The sequence below is a fragment of the Salvelinus alpinus genome, chromosome 9 (genome assembly GCF_045679555.1).
Source record: "Salvelinus alpinus chromosome 9, SLU_Salpinus.1, whole genome shotgun sequence".
In the NCBI taxonomy this organism is placed as follows: Eukaryota; Metazoa; Chordata; class Actinopteri; order Salmoniformes; family Salmonidae; genus Salvelinus; species Salvelinus alpinus.
Window position 1 is genome coordinate 74,135,505 of NC_092094.1, and position 20,969 is coordinate 74,156,473.

At 43.1% G+C, this 20,969-nt stretch overlaps 1 protein-coding gene across 2 annotated transcripts in view; it reads right to left on the reverse strand.

Moving 5' to 3' along the window:
• Positions 1-5,609: 5,609 nt before the first annotated feature.
• Positions 5,610-20,969, reverse strand: part of mboat2a (membrane bound O-acyltransferase domain containing 2a) — an 86,289-nt gene continuing 70,929 nt past the window's right edge. Inside the window, exons 6-13 of one of the 2 annotated variants that reach the window (XM_071327152.1) lie at positions 17,037-17,091; positions 14,291-14,474; positions 12,522-12,714; positions 11,897-12,000; positions 11,737-11,801; positions 11,300-11,432; positions 8,838-8,989; positions 5,610-8,026 (exon numbers count right to left, since the gene is read on the reverse strand). In XM_071327152.1, the coding sequence (XP_071183253.1) occupies positions 7,840-8,026; positions 8,838-8,989; positions 11,300-11,432; positions 11,737-11,801; positions 11,897-12,000; positions 12,522-12,714; positions 14,291-14,474; positions 17,037-17,091 (1,073 nt within the window). In that variant the 3' untranslated portion in view covers positions 5,610-7,839. The remainder of the gene's footprint in view (positions 8,027-8,837; positions 8,990-11,299; positions 11,433-11,736; positions 11,802-11,896; positions 12,001-12,521; positions 12,715-14,290; positions 14,475-17,036; positions 17,092-20,969) is intronic. The other variant, XM_071327154.1, reaches the window with a different exon arrangement.

The window sequence follows — 20,969 nt, forward strand, 5'->3', positions numbered from 1 at the left end:
ACGATATGCCGCCTCCAACTTTGTAAGATAATTTGGCAGTACATCCAACCGGCCTCACATCCGCAGACAATGTGTAACCAGGACAGCCCAGGACCTCCACTTCCAGCTTCTTCACCTGCGGGATCGTCTGAGACCATGAACATTAAAATTATAAGCCTCAGAACCTCACATTCCAAATGCTGGGATGAAATCTCAAACATTAAGCTTCAAATAATCAAACTGGTGTCACTGGGGACAACACTGTCCACTCTGTGGCATAAACCAGTCAGTAGATTAACATTTACTTATTGCATGTGAATGTGCTTACCTTTCTGCAGCTGATGATACTGAGGAGTATTTCTGTCTGTAATAATGCCCTTTTGTGGAGAAAAACTCATTCTGATTCCCAAGTGGGTGGGCCTATGCCCTCCCAGGCCCACCCAAGGCTGCGCCCCTTCCCAGTCATGTGAAATCCATAGATCAGGGCCTAATGACTTGATTTCAATTAACTGGTTTCCTTATATAGGAACTGTAACTCAGAACTGTTGAAATTGTATTTAGATTTTTGTTCAGTAAATATAGCACATTTCTTACAACAAATGCATTTCAAGGTGTTCAAAGTCATGCATATAGCACTTTCCTCTTGGCAGGTCTCTATAGGTGACCAGGGGATTCTCTCTACCACATGTGAATGCTCCCGTGGAGCGCCTAAGTCCAGCCATGCAACTGCATTGGCTATTTGTTGCGGTTCACAATATCGGCTGTATGGATGTGTAATGTGAGTGGAGGAAGCCACTTTGTGCCCAACCAGATGCAGTCAGTGGAGGACCTTTACCTGGCCCGAAGACTACAAGTCTCTGCCCCTAGAGCCCACAGAGGACGATCTTCAGTGGCTAAGGAACCATCTCTGGGGCAGGTTCAGTGGAATGGCATGTCTGTACCAAACATTTTTTTTTTTAAAGGCACCTGGAGCATGCCGGCATCGTGGCTGGCATGGCGCTGTCGGGTGGAGCAGCAGGATGCTATAGGGCAGGCAACAGTTGGACAGTGCACCAACCCCAACTGGACACCATGAGAGGGAGGTTGACGGACAGAAATGTGGCGCAGCGGTTAGGACCAAGCACGTTACTCCGTCGCTGCTAAAAATAGGTTCTCAGATCACAGTCATTGGATGGGGTGTTGTCTGTAAAGTGGGGCACAGATAACAAAGAGGAGGACATCAAGGCATTCAAAATGGCTACAGGGATGGATGTGCAGGAGTCAGGGCTTTGGGTCACGTATCCTAGGTGCCTCACCAGATGGTCTGGTGGGCACCACAGCAGTGGTGGAGGTCAAGTGTCCCTATGGTGCAAGGGACCTTACCATTGAAAAGGCAGTGAGTGAAGTCGAAGGATTTCTATATCCTGGAGGGTCTTATTGCCTCCGTGAAGACGATCCTTACTGGCACCAGGTCCACTGGATCAGCGTTCTCGTCACGCCTCCTGTCAGTACCTGTTTTCAGGGAAGCCAATGGTCCAATAATATTCCACATATACAGAACAAAAATATAAACGCAACAATTTAAAAAGATTTTACTGAGTTACAGTTCATACAGTCAATTGCAATAAATTAATTATATAATATATAGATTTCACATGACTGGGCAGAGGTGGAGCCATGGGTGGGCCTGGGAAGGACATAGGCCCACTGGGGAGTGGCTCAAAACAACTAGGTGTTTTGAGCCTTGAAAGCTGATTGGTTGAAAGCCATGGTATATCAGATTGTGTAACACGGGAATACAAAAAATATATTTAAGTTGGCAACCAGTTTATAATAGCAATAAGGCACCTCAGGGGTTTGTGATATATGGTCAATATATCACGGCTAGGGGCTATGTCCTCACAGCCCTGGGCCATATGCCACACCTCCTTGGGTCGTATTGCTTAATTGTAGCAGTCAACACAAGTTAAATCGACATCAATTGATGGAAACTGATCAGTAGACTTCGGCTCCGGACTTCGGCTCCGAACTTCTGCTTGTCTCCAGAAAAAACCCTCACCGAAGTCCAAAACGTCACAAAACATAATATATGCACGAACTGTTTCGACTGGGAAGCATGCGGACGCCTTTACAAGCGCTGAAAAATTGCCAAATACTGACCACTATGTCGTGAACAACATCAGTGTGAGGATCAAATCAAACCTCATTTTATTGGTCACATACACATGGTTAGCAGATGTTAATGAGGGTGTAGCGAAATGCTTGTGCTTCTAGTTCCGACCATGCAGTAATATCTCACAAGTAATCTAACAATTTCACAACTTCTACCTTATACACACAAGTGTAAAGGAATGAATAAGAATATGTACATATAAATATATGGATGAGCGATGGCCGAACGGCATAGGCAATAGTGGAATCGCCGGTTCGCGTTCAAAATAAAAGTCCCCTATTGAAACTGATGCAAATTGATACAAATAATGGAATCATGCCAATTGACTAGTTAATGCTAAACATATAAGTTCAACAAAATACCGTTAATTTGACACAGATAAAGTATAGTCAGTTGAAATCGCACTGTGGATGTATTAGACTTCATAATTGCATTGGGGACATAGGCCTAATTATATGCATTGTACAGCCTTACCTATGGATGTTGGGTCCATGAAATGGGGTATCGGCCTACTCAGCGTCACCCACAGATTACAATTCTGACGAGTTTACACAAATATTAGTGTCGTAGCTCTTATTTCGGGACTTCAACTTTTGGAAATACATAGGCCTACTTATATGCACTGTACAGCCTTACTAATTGATTTTGGGTCCATGAACCAGGGTATCGGCCTACTCAGCGAAACCCACAGATTACAAATATTATCGTATCTCTTATTGCGGGACTTCAACTGTTGGAAATCACCTAACTGTTCAGCCGATTGTGTGTATTTAACATTCATCTTGAAATGTACAGCCTTACCTATAGTTGATTAACGCTCAATTCCTTTCTCTCATATCGAGGCGGAGTTGAGTTTGGATAACCGGTCGCGGGTTTTGCTAGCAACAACAGTCACCTTCAGTCAATTCTGAAAACGCTTACCTTACCGCTTGGCCCTTTACAACTGCGGTCCTGAAATTCATACTTTGAACTGTTATTAAATAAAACCACGTAAACTGAGATTCAATTAGCACGTGCGTGCGGATTTGAGCAACACAAACGAGAACTTCGGAGGTTGTATCCTATTTAAAAAAATAAAAATAAAAAAGTAGTATGAATTTCAGCACCCCGCGGAATAACCGCAGTTGTACAGGTAAGCGGTTTCAGAATTGACACTTTTACAAGAATCGACTGATAGTGACTCAATGTTGTTGCTTGCAAATCCCGCGACCAGTTATCAAAACTCAAATTCCAATAAGAACGGGCTGAACGCTCAACTACCTTACCTATGGATATTGGGTCCATGAAATTGAAAGTAAACTGATACCCATTGATCTTGGGTCCATGAAATGGGGTAAGGCAGTCCATTGCAATATGAATGTTCAATAGGCTGAATAGTGAGGTGATTGTCCATAGTTAAAGTACTACAATAAGAGCTACAACGCGAATGAGTGTAAACTCTTCATTTGTGTTCTGAGTAGGCTGATCAACCAGTTCATGGATCCAAGATCCATAGGTAAGGATGTACATAATATACGTATGCTCCAATGCAATTCTAATATATAATTCTAATCCAGATTGCGATAACAGATGTTTGTATTTTGTTGAATGTATATAACATTACAACCTTGTTTAGAACAATTGTGGCATAATTCCATTTTTTTTAATCCGTTTGCAAGTTAATGGGTGATTTATTTTGAAGGCGAATCCCGATTCCACTATTGTTGGTCACGCTAACGTTGTTCACGACAAACACCAAATGACAAAATACAGAGGCTAGCCAGGTAACATGGTTGCTAATCACAAAAACCCAGTTGCTTCTTACCTTTACGATAAATAAACAACGTCCTCTCGTTCAAACTGGATTACCCCGTTTCCTTTTTAATTTTCCAACGTTTAGTTTCTTCACTGTTTTGAAACCACAACAATATTGTACTTAGTGTTTCAGGCAAGCGTTTGTTAGTTCGCTAAGAACAACGTTTGACGATTTGTGAGGGCGTGACGTGGAGAAAAGTTAGCAAAAAAGTTCCAACAGCTGCACCGGTCCTGGCAGTTTCATCGCCTCAAATTTCAAATAGATCTATCATTGTTCAAGACTAGAAATGTGTTGTTCAATACTGGCCTGTCACGTAATCTGGTTTATTGATGTGCCTACATTACAGTGCAAGATAATCGTTCATCGTGGATTGTATGCACAGCTAGGTGGTATAGCCTTACTATGAACCACTGAAAGTGACCTAGAAATGTAATCCGCTGGTTTAATTAGTACTGCCAAGAAACGTACACGGAGTCACGGACACAGTCCAGAATAACTGAAACATTTAGACTAAACAAAAATACATAGGCCTATGTCCCAACTATCACTGACTGTTACAAAAAAAAGCAATATTACCAGAAAGTATAAAAGTGGTCAATGCTTCAGTGTTACCAAATGACAAAAAAAATTAAATGGCAGAATAGACATTCCTCAAACTAGGTCAGTAATTCGAAAGATCCATTTACCAATACATTTTCTTAATCCCAATGAACTGTACATTAAGAATGCTAGCCCAAACGGGAAAACAAGCAGTGCGACATGGAAAGGTCATTTTGTAAACAAAATACAAATACTATTCAGTTGTCAACAACATATGTCTGGATTTTTGGAATAAGAGTAATTCGCCTTATTCAACCGACTGAATAATGATAGCTAATACCCGGGAAAGAACTGGTGAAAGCATTCCAAATATGATCCAAAACTGATATAGCATTCAGAGCCATGTTGACTGACAAGGGATACATTAGGATTATTAGCAGTCGTGTGGGGCATTGATGGTAGATGGAGGGATAAGGCTAATGTGTTCTTACATGTTTTTCCCAAGTCTGCATTTTACCATAGACATGACTAAAACAAATGCTTCCAAGTTGAACAAAGAGATGGATTGAGCGACAGCTATACAGAACCTCTCACACACACACAGTAGAGGATTCTTGTTTGTTTTAGGTTAGGAAATGAGAGGGATCTCATAGACCCAGATTTTAAACAAAGCAAGCCTTTTCATTTCCACTCCGCTTTTGATTAGGTCCAGGCCAGTGACTTCACGCTCGTTTGTCAAGCGCCCTTTTCCAGTGAGCTATAGGGCCAGAGACAGACCCACAGTATATAGCGTGCATCTCAATAGTCCAAAGTGGCTTCATCGCCTTTCCTCCATCTATACCAATTTGAAAGAGTTAGATTAGTGGAAGCTTGGCTGGTAGCCATGGTAGCTAGGGCATCTACCATAGTGCTTTCACCGGTCCTACATTTCCAGACTAGTGAGGATGAAAGGAAGGAGACAAAGAAAGTAATCCATGTTAGACTATTAGGATGCACCCTAAAACAAACCCCTTCCAATAATCCCATATGGATTAAATATGTCTATCCTCGCTAGGACTCCCCATCCCTTTTTTGGCCTCTTCCCCATATAGTACTCCACACTCACATCCCAACCAAAGGTGCAAAAGAAGGCGAGTGAGAAAGCTGGTTTAAAATCTCTGTATTAGTATTTAAAAAATAATTTCCCTTTGACATAAATCAGTTTAAGTACTATTATACAAATCTTTCCATAGGTTTCTTCTTTGACACAAAAATAACCATTATGCTTTCACACACATACAACATATGGGCCATTTATGACATGGCACTTTGGATATATGGAGCCGTTTGCATTGATCTGCTGGTTTGGGGTAGCTTAGTTAAACCAGACTGAATACTACACAAGCTATAGTGAGCGTAGTGTTACGTCTGGTTTCACCAGGCTAGTTTTGGGTGGCCATGCAGTGCAATTATCAACTTGCTGGTAAAGATAGCACACCTTTCCCCTCAGGCATTTACACCTCGACTACAAATACACTTATAGACCACATGAACATTTTAAAAATCACATACACACATTTATGGCAGGAGTACAGTATGCACGTTAGGGAAAGATTACATTTGGAAACTCAAATCTGCTGCATGGTTGTTACTCATTATCACAAAATAAACCCCTAAACTGGTTCATTGGCTCCCATCTTGGTTGTACTACAGTACTTATCCAACTCTTACCAGCTAATGAATGGTGTGTGGTCCAAAATATCAATGCCTGCCTGTGATGGAATGTTCCATACCTCTCCAGAAACAGGGCACTGTGGAACAATCAGGATGTGTAGGTTATGCTCATGGGCTGTCCTCTGCACCACAATTAACCCCCCCCCCCCCCCCCATGGAAGAGTTGGTTGGACCCACCTGATAGAACTCTTGTACACCAGTGTTTTCCACATTATAGTAATGAGAGAACCTCTTGGGTTGTGGCTTATGTCTGGGATCTGGCTTGAAATATTTGTTTTGTTTATTAAGAGTGTCACAAGACAAGCGAGCATACAAGTTAGGGTTCATGATTGGAGCATAAGAATTGTTATGTTTGTTTTCCATTCCAATTATGTCATACGTACAAATAATATTACATACAGTAGGCTTCCTAAATGGCAAATACATATTGCCCAACCTTTAATGTTAAAGGTAATTTATATGAATCTTAAATCAGCTCTATTTGTAGTGTGATAGTAAACGTTACATCCTACAGTATATCCAATTACTCATACAGTAAGGTCAAATAATCTTGGTTAACCCAGAACTAAAATCTTGCATCATTTGGTGTCTGTCCACGAGTGATTAGGTCACAAACAACACCGTTTGTTGAATTTCATTTTGAGGCTATGGATTCAAAAACGAATCTAGGTGGCGATTTCCATTTGAGTTCATAGTGAAACTAGAAGCCTATATGAAGATTTCAAACCAGTTTAACAAAACTGAACTTGTAACTGATGTTAGAGGTAGGCAAGACATATGACCCTAGAGGAAACCTACAGTTTGTAATCAGATACAGGAAACATACAGTTTGTAATCAGATACAGTAGGAAAACAAGGAAGCTACACAGAATTAACCCCATGTCAAAAAAGCCCTTAAAATCAATTACCGTGAATACACTCCCTTTGTAATGAACCCTCTGTAAAGAACGAGTATCATTTCAAAAAAGCAGCAGATACAAAAAAAAGTGACAATCAAAAGAAAAGTGACAGTTATCAAACAATGTTTAGAGGATCCTAAGGCCTGCTTGAAGTTGGCATCTGACAAAAAAGTTATTTCTTTCATATTTTTCTCTCAATTTTCTATTACACCTCTTTTCCTAGTAGAGGTTACATCGTTTTCCTACTCTGACAAAAATCCTCGATACCCATGTCTGACTAGCCTGTATAGCACCCTCTACACTCGAGGTCAAACTGCAACTCCTTCATTTCCCAATGCCACAAGCGCTCCCCCTCCACACAACCTTTCGCACCCTGCAGAATCTGCACCTAGCCTAACTTGTTAGCAGTACATAGAGGTAAGGAAACTTCAGTCAGCTTTGCATTCTTCGGCATTCTGTCATTTAGCATTGCACCATTAGCATCATCGCTAATGTCATTACTATCACTCATTAGATCCTAGCCGTTTAGTGGCCCTCGGATATTCCTCTCGTTACTTCTAATTTCTCCAAAGCATGGTTTGCTGTCGTTCCTCGCTACTGGAAGGTTTGATGGGTTGTTGTTGAACTGAGTTTGTTATTGTCTGTTATTCCGGTGTTCCTGTCAATTTTTTGGTTCTTTGTGGTTTCAAAGAATCGCTGCACTTTGTCTCTGTGCCGGTTTGAGCTCTGAGGTGTGGGGTGGAGGGGCTTCCTCCCGGGTCTCATGTGGCTTTGTGTTTCTGGTTGCAGTTGTTGTCTGTGATGCAGTGGCTGTTGTGGTCTCCGGTCAACCCCCCCTGTAGGCTGTTCTGCTGTTGTTGCTCCTCCTTGGCGCGGAGGTGCCATGGCTTCACTGGAAGGGCTAACACCAGCAGCAGGCATGCTATGTGTATGCAGTAGTACCATGACCTGGCGAGAGAAAATCAATCAGTGAAGTAATCAACCAATCCAATGTCATCTATTCGGTATAGCACTCTTCACAAATGCATTCGTCACGAAACACAAATCCAGGCCTAAGCCGCTGAAAGAGCATGCCGAGGACAGTTTTCTATGTGGCGTAAAGATTCCAGAAGAGTTCGCAAAATGTCATTGTGAATACAAAATAATATGGACTCATTATGGGTCCCAACAAGTTATGCTAGCTAATCCTAATCGGATAGAAAATCCTGAGTTTTATATATCTGCAGTCACAGTGTATTTGTGATTATGGGAACATTATGTCCTCAAGGTCCACTCCTTCCTTCCATTTCAGCAGCCAGCCGTCCCCAAACTCTCCTGTTTAATGACTGGGTTTTATATGCTCCTCACCCTGGCAGATGACACAGAATATTTGCCTCCATTTTACTGGAGTGGCCTGAATGCATAAAAGCCCCTCTTATTTCTCCGTGTGAATCATCCCGGTCATTAAGTGGTCTTGTTAACAGTTGGACACTAAAGGGGAACAGAGCTAATTCTCTGTGCCATGTGCCTGTCTGTGCCGTGCTCATTTGCGTTTTATTGGCCTGCCTTTTTAAACAGGCATTTGTAAAAAATGTCCCATAAAATCTACAGGGGTTTTGAACTTGGTGGTGCTTCCCATGATTCTTAGGACCCAACACAGTATGTGCAACTCACCTTTGTAGTCTACACATGTATTAATAAAAGTTACTGTTTTGAAAATAGGCCTGCATTACATTACAATAGTGCTGGTAGGGCATGTGGAATCAGTAATGTCACTCACCTGTAGAACTTGAGTGACGGCCCAACGGCCAATAGAACGAATGGCACAACCGTGTAGCAGATGGCGACCTGAGTCCCCGCCCACGTGATGACATCGTAGACGCTCTTGTGTGTCGTTGAACCCAGGAAGTACGGTCTGATGTTGTGTCTAAGCTGGAAGTGAGCCAAATGAAGAAATTGTGAATAAATCACATAGCAAACGCCTCACACCATTATGTTGCATAAAGTAAAAACAAAAAAAAACTTGTGGAGAAGATGTGATGGAGGTTAGAGACTAAAAGATAGAGCCATCAGTGAAGGCACCGAAACAAACCCGCTTTCAGACGTAATAGGCACGTTGTAGCCATTATAAACTCCCAACAAGAGGTTTACTGACCCCGTTCTTTATCTTACATGAACAGAAGCAATATACTTCATCATTAGTCCATGACCTGCATTTAGAGTAGCGATATGAATCTCAAAAGTAGAGCTTCGTCTTTCTGAAATTATTTTTTCAGGACATGGCTGAGGTGCGATTCGCTACCGTTCTCACAGGAGGTTTGCACTCATTCACTCCTATTCTCTCACTACAAACCCCGTGGTTTGTACAATAATGCACTGGTCTAACAAACAGGACGCATGGAAACTCCCATACCAGCCCATGCTCACACCAAATCCAATGCTTAAATCAATCCATGAGGGTAAGTGAGTGCAAAGTGCACACTTTCGGAGAGGGAACGGTAAAAAAAAAAAAGTCCCTCTCTAGTTCTGTGTATCATGACATCTTGTGGTAGTGTTATTCCTAGATGTGATGAGAGGGAGAATGGAGCCCGAGTATTGAGGAGAGGTGGAGGTTCTCTCGGGACACTGTCCGCCAAAGGCCTTTCTGTCCTCTAGGACTCTCCTACTGTCACCATGGTGATCCTTCTGTCCATTACCCTGTGATCTCAGGCTCTATCATACTGCTACACACACCCTTGCTCGCGTATTGCTCATGCGTAAGCAGACTCCCACACAACCACTGTGCCATGGGACCTGTAGTTTTATAGTCTCCCGTTAAAATAAGAACAGGGTCACAGCTCAGTCTCCCCGTGTCATCTCTCTGCTGTCTTTACATAATAATAATAGAAGTAAAATGGTGTAATGTTGGTCTGCTTTGGAGCTAATGGTGACTGTGACAAATGCATTGACGAATGAGATGGGGCAACGCCAGCTAAAAGACATCAATTATGTGCTTTTGTAACCTTGCGTGAACCCCCCGTTCACCTCAAACCTGAGGATTTCTGTTTTTGCCAGAGTTAACACCTCGGCTTTAGCTCAAAGGGCTAATGCAGTTTTGAGTTGTACTGACAACCCATGTAATTCTACCTAAAACCCGAGAACTCGTGTTCGCTCCAAGAGATGACACCTAGGGTTTAACCAGTACCTGTAATCTGGTTCAGGTTATTAATCAACCTACCAGGGTGTTTACAAACACTACAGGAACAAGATCAACCACATGTATTGATCACATGTTTACTAATACTGTAGAACTTTGTTCTAAAGCTGTATCCGTACTCATTGGATGCAGTGATCACAATATTGTGGCACCACACTCCAAAAAGCAAGTGCTGCAGGCCCTAGTTTTGTCTTATCTTGATTGTGGTCCAGTGCTTAGAGGAAAGTCCTAGTTAAGCTGCAGCTGGATACTATCACACCTCACCTCTGCTATTATTACTATACAGGACATTATTACATAATGGACACTATCGCTGCAGAAGGCCCAGAACAGAGCGACACGTCTTGCTCTTCATTGTAATCAGAGGGCTGATATAAATACTACAGTCTCTCTTGGTTAAGAGTTGAGGAGAGACTGACTGCATCACTTCTTTATATTAGAAACATTGTGTTGAAAATCCCAAATTGTTTGCAGTCAACTTACACACACACACATTTACCCCACCAGGGGTCTTTTCACAGTCCCTAAATCCAGAACAAATTCAAGAAAGCGTACAGTATTATGTAGAGCCATTATTGCATGGAACGTTCCATCTCATATTGTTCAAATAAACAGTAAACCTGGTTTCAAAAAACAGATAAAGCAACACCTCACGGCACAACGCCTCTCCCCTATTTGACCTAGAGACCAATTTGTAAGTCGCTCTGGATAAGAGCGTCTGCTAAATGACTTAATTGTAAATGTAAATGTAGATAGTTTGTGTGTATGTATTGGTAGTGATATGTAGGCTACTTGTACTTTTTTTTTTTTAAATGTATTTTTATTTATGTAGTTCAGTCCTTGAGCTGTTCTTATCTGTTAATGTTCTGTAATATGTCATGTTTCATGTTTTGTGTGGACCCCAGGAAGAGTAGCTGCTGCTTTAGCAACAGCTAATGGGGATCCTAATAAAATACCAGCTCAAAGAGGTAATGCAGTTGAGGTGTGCAGACAACCCAGATATGATTCCAGGTCAGTAACACCAGCTGTGTTGGCTGTTTACTCACTGCCCGTGCTGCCATGGTCATGCCAATGCCCGTGAGAAAGGTGAGGTAGTACCCGGGGTACACTCCGTGCCACATGGCCGACAGTAGGAAGGTGGCCGCTGTAGGGTTGATGGGACAGCGCTCATAACACACCCTGTTGAAGACAGACATGGTACAGATATAGCATTAGCATCCCCGCTAATGCTAATCACAAGACTAAAATCGCAGCCTGACTGCACATGATGCAGATCTAGCATTAGCACACTAGCCGAAGCTAACAAACTCATTAGCATCCCAACCTGTGTAGAGATAATGGCCCAGACGCAGTGCTAGCAGATTCAGTGCATTATCAGCGTTACTACTGATATAAGCCTACTATCTGTGATTGTACAATCTACAATATACATGACTACTGTTGTGAGATAGTACAGCGTAATCTGGTTTATGATGCATTTTACCTTTTGAGCCAAAGCGCTGTCTGGATATTCCAGTTGTCGAGGAACATCTTGAAACTGGTGGCAAACTGGAAAGAGAGTGATGTTGTTGAAGTAGTGAATGTAGCCTAAATATATTCTACTTCTACAGTACTAGTGAAATGTGAATAAGAAAAAGGCTTACCTCAATGTCCAGTATTCTCAAATTGGATATCAGGTCCCATCTTGGTGTGCCATCTTTGTTGTAGCCATTGAAGCCGAAGCCTGCAGCGTTGTTGATGGCATCAGCTGTCCAATGGGAAAAAACAAACGAAAAGTTACCAGGCAGAATGGCAGAGGCCAACAAAGAATAACAATATCCCTTACTGTCAAGACCATTCTGTTTGACTGTAGTAGGCTCTTTGGGGGTATTGTTCTCCACATTGACACAGGAGGGCAGTGTAACACAACTCAAAAAAGTAGGCCACATTTTTTGTGACTTTAGAAGGGCCACTATCCGAGGCAATGTCACCCTGATTTGTTATATGGGGTGGCTAGCACCCACATAATTCTCCCCCAACAGCCTTCAAATGTCCAAAACTTCTGTCTGTTGTCCATCTTGGCTTACAATTTGAATCCCCACTCCCTGCACCACAAGGCCTTTAGCCTCTTGCCAGGCCATCATTGTAAATAAGAATTTGTTCTTAATTGACCTGCCTAGTTAAATAAAGTAGCATCCACATAATTATCCCCCAACAGCCTTCAAATCCCAAATACTTCCCAGAAAAACATGTTATTTTACTTCACATAATTTTAAAAGTGGCACTCACACAGGGCCCAAATGAAGTAGTACTTGGGCCGGGTGGCCAGCATGGAGAGGTACAGATAGAAGACCTGGAGGATAAAGGGGGTAGAGGCGATGAACTTCTCATCGATGGAGCGCTCCACGGGAAAGATCTTGGACACGGACAGGAAGATGGCCAGGGAGATGGCACACGTACACAGCTTGGAGATCACGTTGTTCTGTGAAGGCGAAACAGATGATTTTAAGACATGAGGTCATGCATGCTTATGACAGTCTTAAGAAGCATTATAACCAGATCATCGATTATACCTGCAAACTAGGGTTACCAAATTTGTATTTTATATCGTAGATATGTGAAGATTTGAACACTATGGCAATAAAACGAAAAAAGTAACCAAATTTTTATGACCGGGTTCACCCACCACATGAGCTTAACGAGTTAACGTCTGAAATATCAGCTTTGGGGGATGTGAGGAACTTAACAGGTATAGGCCTATCCCATAATGTACAACAGCAGGAAATATTGGACGTGTTGCAGCTTTTGTGTTTTGCCGTCTTGAATTGCCAAATTGTCACCTCTGTTCAAGATTAGCCTATAATTCACTTATAAAACGCCAACACTTCAGCGAGGCTAGGCTGTCTGAGAACTCTATATTTAGCACGGCTTGTATTGTGTCCCTTCCCTTTACTGAATATCTGTTATAAGTCTCTCACAGGAACAACTTCACACTCAAACTCTCGAGTGAGATATCAATTATAAATGCCAACGATGTAAGAATAATTGAGAAGCGCTACGAGGGATGAAGTGACACGCGACATTATTTTCTCGAGCCGTCCAGATGTAAAAGCTTATTTGGGTTGTAATTAAACTGTACCATCTTAACGAGGAAACGACACATTATATAGGATTGTAGGTTACGGGATTGATTATCATTGTTGTGGTAGACACACACACAGAGTAAGAGGGCATTTCTCTTCTGCCGTGAAACCAAACGTTATAAGAAAAGACTGAATTCATTGGCGGTTATCATGCAAAATAAGCTCCTTCGTTGACATGCAGGCTGTGAGTTCCTCAGTCTAGTCTGGTAACCTGGTGATAAGACCATCGTGGGGATTAGGAGAGAATAGAACGGTGACTGTCTGGTGGCGTCTCATTGGAACTTTTCAGCATCTGTAGTTGAATTCATTGGAATGAGAGCTGCATTTCTAGACAAAGGGACTGTGGTACTGGTTGTTCTAGGCATGAAAAGCACAGTGTTTCCATTCTGAAATACAAGACGGCATAACTAGGGCCTTGAGTTTTTCCTGGTCAAAGGTCCATGTCACAGTACAGCAGGGACAATGTACATTGTAATATTGTTGTATGGTGGTATTAAACATTTTGTATTGTAGATATGTTGTGGGGTACCAAATGTTATATGATGTACTGTTTTGTGTGTGATGGAAGTGCCTTAATGTGTTTGGACCCCAGGAATAGTAATGGGGATCCCTAATAAATACAAATACACACTTTACCATGACTGTTTGTCCACTATGTACTATGCAAGCCCTAACTCACACTACCAATGATCACCAACTCTTCCTAGAAATATAGGCTGTGCAGGCATTTGCTCCAGTCCAGCACTAAGACAACTAGTTCAACGACACCTAATCCTCAAGCCCAGGTGTGTTAGGACTGGACTAGAACAAAACACAGGACCAGAGTTGAAGACAAATTGACAGCGTATCTATTCTATTCTACTAGGTCCATCCTGGGTAGGGGGAACTCTAACAAAGAGACTGGCGTTGTGGTACCTTGGGCGAGGGCTCCGTATGCTTGTACTTCCCGTTCTCCTTCCCGTTGGCCTCCAGGTGGCGAGGCTGGTAGGCCGTGCCGTCGATGAAGGCCATGTAGTCGTTGTAGGAGCAGGTGGGCCCGGCCAGGATGCCCATGAAGTTACAGTTGTAGCTCAGGTACTCCAGCAGACTGGGCATCTTCCTGGGGGAAGAGGATGAGACAACGAATGAGACGTTAGACAGATGTCGAAGAGAGGCAGCTGTTAGCGTCAAGCGGAGGGTCGTCTCTACCGGCCACGCTAGAAAACGTGGACGCGCTGGACGCCGTTCTCTGAGCACTCTAACCTACCTTCCATCTAACGTTACCCTCGTCTCGTTTCTATCCACGTGTCTTTTAGCACGGTAAGTAGGGCTAACATTACCCCTACCCCGGCTTTGACCCTAGGTTAGAAACAAGTAACACATGCGTCAGCACTTTTGTTGTAGCATGGCCATAGTGAACGCTCATCAAGTAGAGACCTAGTCTTCACTCTGAGGTGACTCAGCAGACACATCCAGTAGGATTGTGAATTCAGAGCATTCGTAGACTTTTGTCAAATGGATGGGTGCGGTGCTTTTAGTTCTAGGAGCCGATTTGTAAAAGGGGCTTTGTTGCGCTGGGCTGCATTTGCGTCTGTCTGGCTCTTTGGAAGGAGTAAGTGAGGCCTTTGCACTTTGCAGGGAATCTGTTGAGTGTGGTGGTGGAGGTACAGCAAGGTTGGGGTTTGTCTCGAGGGTAAGCAGCAAAGTCACAATAACCAAGGTATTTCGGCCAAAGGGTCAGCTAGGTTGCACTGTAGTTGAGGTGTTAGGGGTCACATCAGCAGATGACATGCGTAAAACATATTTTTTAACTCCTAATGTACCTCACAAGACTGAATTGACAATGATATGTAATTTTCTGGTTGTTTTTTTCAAGGATGACTTGCAAAATGTTGTTCAATGTCCTACTAAACTTGCACAGATATTGGTAAAGTAGTGCCAAAACGACTCAGATTAAATTCCTTTCACACAGTAGTTGGTGGTCCCATTGTATAAACTCCTTGGCCTCTGACAGCTTCCTGACTGCAGGGCTCCAAACTGTGACCATTTAGTCACATTTTGCGACCCTAACTTGGCCGAGTTACATTTTTAATTGTTCACACGGCTGCGAGCTGTACATTCTACCTGGTCACCTCAATGAAAATGTCCTATTTTTGGGGGGGGGGGAGAAAACCATGTACTTTGTTAAACAAACTGCATTGTCGTCATGATTCCTGTACTGAAAGTTTCTGCCCTGCCGCTGTGCCTGGCTGCTGTAATGAGCAAGCCTAACACACTCTCTCCCCCACCTCGTGTGCCACTTGTGATTGTATAACATTTCAAAATGTAATTCTGAGGGGGAAAAAAGAACAGCCGTGGAAGAAACTAGTTGTTCATATTAAAGAGAGGATGGTCTCTATTTCTCAACAATCATTAATGAGCTCAAAGCAAACATTTCAAAATACGGAACGTGCGAAATTGAGCATTGGCTATTGCAAGTGCACTAGGCATCATTTGTTTTAGGACATTACATTCATTGTTAGAATAATACATGGCTACTAGCAGTAGGTGTTATATTTAGAGTTCGTGTTCAGTTTCTCCACTTCCTCGGGTGGTGAATTAGCACGAATTGAATTAGGACGATATATATTAGTGCATATAAAGATTGATCTGTATTGAACAAAAAAAACTAAATTCTGGACCCCTATTTTTTACAGTAAAATATAACAGAAATAGCGTAATTGTCAACCCAAAATTCATGACAATCACTGAATTAGGTTGCATATCAAAATATGGGGGGGGGGGGGGGTGGGTGGTCACCAAATCATGGGCTGGTACCACAAATTGAAAAAGTTAGTGGCATCAGTGCCACCAGGTGAAAATGTTAGTCCGGAGCCCTGGTCATAAGGTACGGCTGGGTACCCTTTGGAGCAGGGATACAAACTCCTTCACAGCCCCTGTGACTGTGAGAGGAGCCGTGGGGTGTTTAAGTCATAATAACCGCTCTAATTATCGCTGATACCAAGAGCATTCTGTTCTCAGTAATGTCATGGGAAGAAAATAGAATATCATGAGATTCCTCCGGAGGCAATCATTTCCATCTTATTCTTCTTTAGAAGCAAATATCCTGTTGTGAGCGACATTTTGCATGGAGCCTACAATCTTTTATTGTGTCCAAAGCATTCAATATTCTCACTCAATATTATTATAGAATCAGAGTATAAGTTGAAAAAAAGACCCTTGTTTGTTACAATGGGAGAGAGCAAGGGAGGGAGAGAGAGCGAGGAAGAGAGAGAGAGCGAGGGAGAGAGAGCGAAGGAGCGAGAGCGAGAAAGAAGAGACCCAATAACAGACCCAGAAACAGAACAAATATCACTGGACAACAGAAACAATGTGATATGAGTACTGGCTAGTGGCTACCATAAGCTTTCCCAGTGACCGTATCTGTTTTAATGTTATAATCTGGTGTATATATTTTGTTTTGATGTATTTACAAGAGGACCAAAAAGGAAATACAATTGTGTCACTCTGTGATTTTAAATGCATTGTGTCCACGTGTGGTTGTATTGTGCTTTAAAATTGTCAAATCGAATAAAATAAACATCCCCCAGTAAGCATTTTAATACCGAGCTCATAGCTTTGAGTACGGCAGTAGAACTGTCTAGTCCAGCTGGGAGAGTAAAAACATACCTGGATCACATACCTTACAGCTAGGCATCTCTGACTGGGGGTCAGCTGTTCCTCCTTCCTCGCCAAGCCTATGGGAACACAGAGTGTGGTCACATGAGGGCACCAAACCTTTGACAACTCCTAATACAGTAAGTAAGAAGTGTATGCATTTCAGTTTGACGAAAAAAATATTCTTCACTCAGCAGGTGTTGATTGCAATACAATAGAGTAAAAATTATATATACCGTACCAGTCAAAAGTTTAGACACACCTACTCATTCCAGGGTTTGTCTTTATTTGTACTATTTTCTACATTGACCAGAAGTAGTGCACTGCATAGGAAATAGAGTGCCATTTGGGAGGAAGCCAGTCTTCTCTCCTTTTTTAAGAATATAACCTTTATTTAACTTAGGCAAGTCAGTTAAGAACAAATTCTTATTTACAATGACGGCCTACCGAGGAACAATGTGTTAACTGCCTTGTTCAGGGGCAGAACGACAGATTTTTACCTTGTCAGCAAGGGGATTCGATCCAGCAACGCTCTAACCACTAGGCTACCTGCCGCCCCTACTATATCCCGGGTCGTTTTGTTCCTGAATGCTGATAGCTGTGGTATATACCCCGTATACCAGGGTATGACGGAATATTTATTTGTACTGCTCTATTTGCATTGGTAACCAATTTATAATAGCAATAAGGTACCTCAGGGGTTTGTGATATGGCTAATATTCCATGGCGCTGTGCATAAGAACTGCCCTTAGCCGTGGTATATTGGCCATATACCACATCCCATCGGGCCTTATTGCTTAAAAGTAACAGTCAGTATCTGGTGTGGCCACCAGCTGCATTAAGTACTGCAGTGCGTCTCCTCCTCATGGACTGCACCAGATTTTCCAGTTCTTGCTGTGAGATGTTACCCCACTCTTCCACCAACAAGTTCCCGGACATTTCTGGGGGGGAATGGCCCTAGCCCTCACCCTCCGATCCAACAGGTCCCAGACGTGCTCAATGGGATTGAGATCCAGGCTCTTCGCTGGCCATGGCAGAACACTGACATTCCTGTCTTGCAGGAAATCACACACAGAACGAGCAGTATGGCTGGTGGCATTGTCATGCTGGAGGGTCATGTCAGGATGAGCCTGCAGGAAGGGTACCACGAGGGAGGAGGATGTCTTCCCTGTAACGCACAGCGTTGAGATTACCTGCAATGACAACAAGCTCAGTCCGATGACGCTGTGACACACCGCCCCAGACCATGACGGACCCTCCACATCGATGCTGCTTCAGAGTACAGGCCTCTGTGTAACTCTCATTCCTTTGACGATAAACGCGAATCCGACCATCACCCCTGGTGAGACAAAACCGCGACTCGTGATTGAAGAGCACTTTTTGCCAGTCCTGTCTGGTCCAGCGACGGTGGGTTTGTGCCCATAGGCGACGTTGTTGCCGGTGATGTCTGGTGAGGACCTGCCTTACAACAGGCCTACAAGCCCTCAGTCCAGCCTCTCTCAGCCTATTGCGGACAGTCTGAGCACTGATGGAGGGATTGTGCGTTCCTGGTGTACCTCGGCCAGTTGTTGTTGCCATCATGTACCTGTCCCGCAGGTGTGATGTTCGGATGTACCGATCCTGTGCAGGTGTTACGTGGTCTGCCACTGCGAGGACGATCAGGTGTCCATCCTGTCTCCCTGTAGCGCCGTCTTAGGCGTCTCACAGTACGGACATTGCAATTTATTGCCCTGGCCACATCTGCAGTCCTCATGCCTCCTTGCAGCATGTCTAAGGCACATTCACGCAGATAAGCAGGGACCCTGGGCATCTTTCTGTGTTTTTCAGAGTCAGTAGAAAGGCCTCTTTAGTGTCCTAAGTTTTCATAACTGTGACCTTAATTGCCTACCGACTGTAAGCTGTTAGTGTCTTAACGACTGTTCCACAGGTGCATGTTCATTAATTGTTTATGGTTCATTGAACAAGCATGGGAAACAGGGTTTAAACCCTTTACAATGAAGATTTGTGAAGTTATTTGGATTTTTACGAATTATCTTTGAAATACAGGGTCCTGATACAGGTTCTTTTTTTGCTGAGTTTAACCAAAGAAATAGAATAAACCACACATCTCTGTGTAAATTGATGTGGTAATAGGGTTGCAAAATTCTGCTAACTTTCCCAAAATGTCCCGCTTTTCCAGAAATCCTGAAGGAAGATTCATGGAATTACACTGGAATAAGCAGGAAACCCGGGAATCTTCCAACCAGGATTGGGGAAAGATACCGTAATTCTGCAACCCTATGTGGTAATATAGCCTAGTTTGAGATCAGATCACTTCAGTACAGCAGCTGTAAGCAAGCCTAATTGCTGTGTGCGCCATTGGTTACTCAGCAACATTTAATAATTGGGATAAGTCATATGCAAAACATTTCTTCAGCTACAAATGTGTGCGGCACGGAAAGAGAGGGGGAAAACAGACAAAGAAAAAATGGGAAAACAACCTAGTGCACAGACCCATTGTGGTGATTTGTGCTTTTGTTCTCTTTCCCCTAAAATGTACACGGCCTAAATCAGCTGTGGCCTCAGCCCATCTCCATCAGTCTCAGTCAGAGTGCTACCGGCACTGTTAGTGAGACTGAGGCAGTCTTGAAAACCTGACCCTATGCAACAGCAACTAGGGTCTGGTTTCAATGATGGACCCTTTTGGCATCGAGGGACTACGTCGCGGTCTACGTCGATAAGAAAAGATACCGGGGACTCTCCCAACAAATCACGAGGCACTCATGCCTAACACAGCTGGGGAAAAAACACACACACGCAAATGTAAAGCCTTAAAAAGGGATACTTCGGCATTTTAGCACGGAGGCCCTTTATCTACTTCCCCCATATTCAGATGAACTCGTGGATATCATTTGTATGTGTCTGTGTCCAGTATGACGGAAGTTAGAGGTAGTTCTGTGAGCCAATGCTAACTAGCGTTAGCGCAATTTTTTTTTAATTTCTTTTTTATTTCACCTTTATTTAACCAGGTAGGCTAGTTGAGAACAAGTTCTCATTTGCAACTGCGACCTGGCCAAGATAAAGCATAGCAGTGTGAACAGACAACACAGAGTTACACATGGAGTAAACAATAAACAAGTCAATAACATGGTAGAAAAAAAGAGAATCTATATACAATGTGTGCAAAAGGCATGAGGTAGGCAATAAATCGAATAATTACAATTTAGCAGATTAACACTGGAGTGATAAATCATCAGATGATCATGTGCAAGAAGAGATACTGGTGTGCAAAAGAGCAGAAAAGTAAATAAATAAAAGCAGTATGGGGGGTGAGGTAGGTAAATTGGGTGGGTAGTTTACAGATGGACTATGTACAGCTGCAGCGATCGGTTAGCTGCTCGGATAGCAGATTTTTAAAGTTGTTGAGGGAGATAAGTCTCCAACTTCAGAGATTTTTGCAATTCGTTCCAGTCGCAGGCAGCAGAGAACTGGAAGGAAAGGCGTCCAAATTAGGTTTTAGCTTTAGGGATGATCAGTGAGATACACCTGCTGGAGCGCGTGCTGCGGGTGGGTGTAGCCATCGTGACCAGTGAACTGAGATAAGACGGCACTTTACCTAGCATAGCCTTGTAGATGACCTGGAGCCAGTGGGTCTGACGACGAACATGTAGCGAGGGCCAGCCGACTAGGGCATACAGGTCGCAGTGGTGGGTCGTATAAGGTGCTTTAGTAACAAAACGAATGGCACTGTGATAAACTGCATCCAGTTTGCTGAGTAGAGTGTTGGAAGCTATTTTGTAGATGACATCGCCGAAGTCGAGGATCGGTAGGATAGTCAGTTTTACTAGGGTAAGTTTGGCGGCGTGAGTGAAGGAGGCTTTGTTGCGGAATAGAAAGCCGATTCTTGAATTGATTTTGGATTGGAGATGTTTGATATGAGTCTGGAAGGAGAGTTTGCAGTCTAGCCAGACACCTAGGT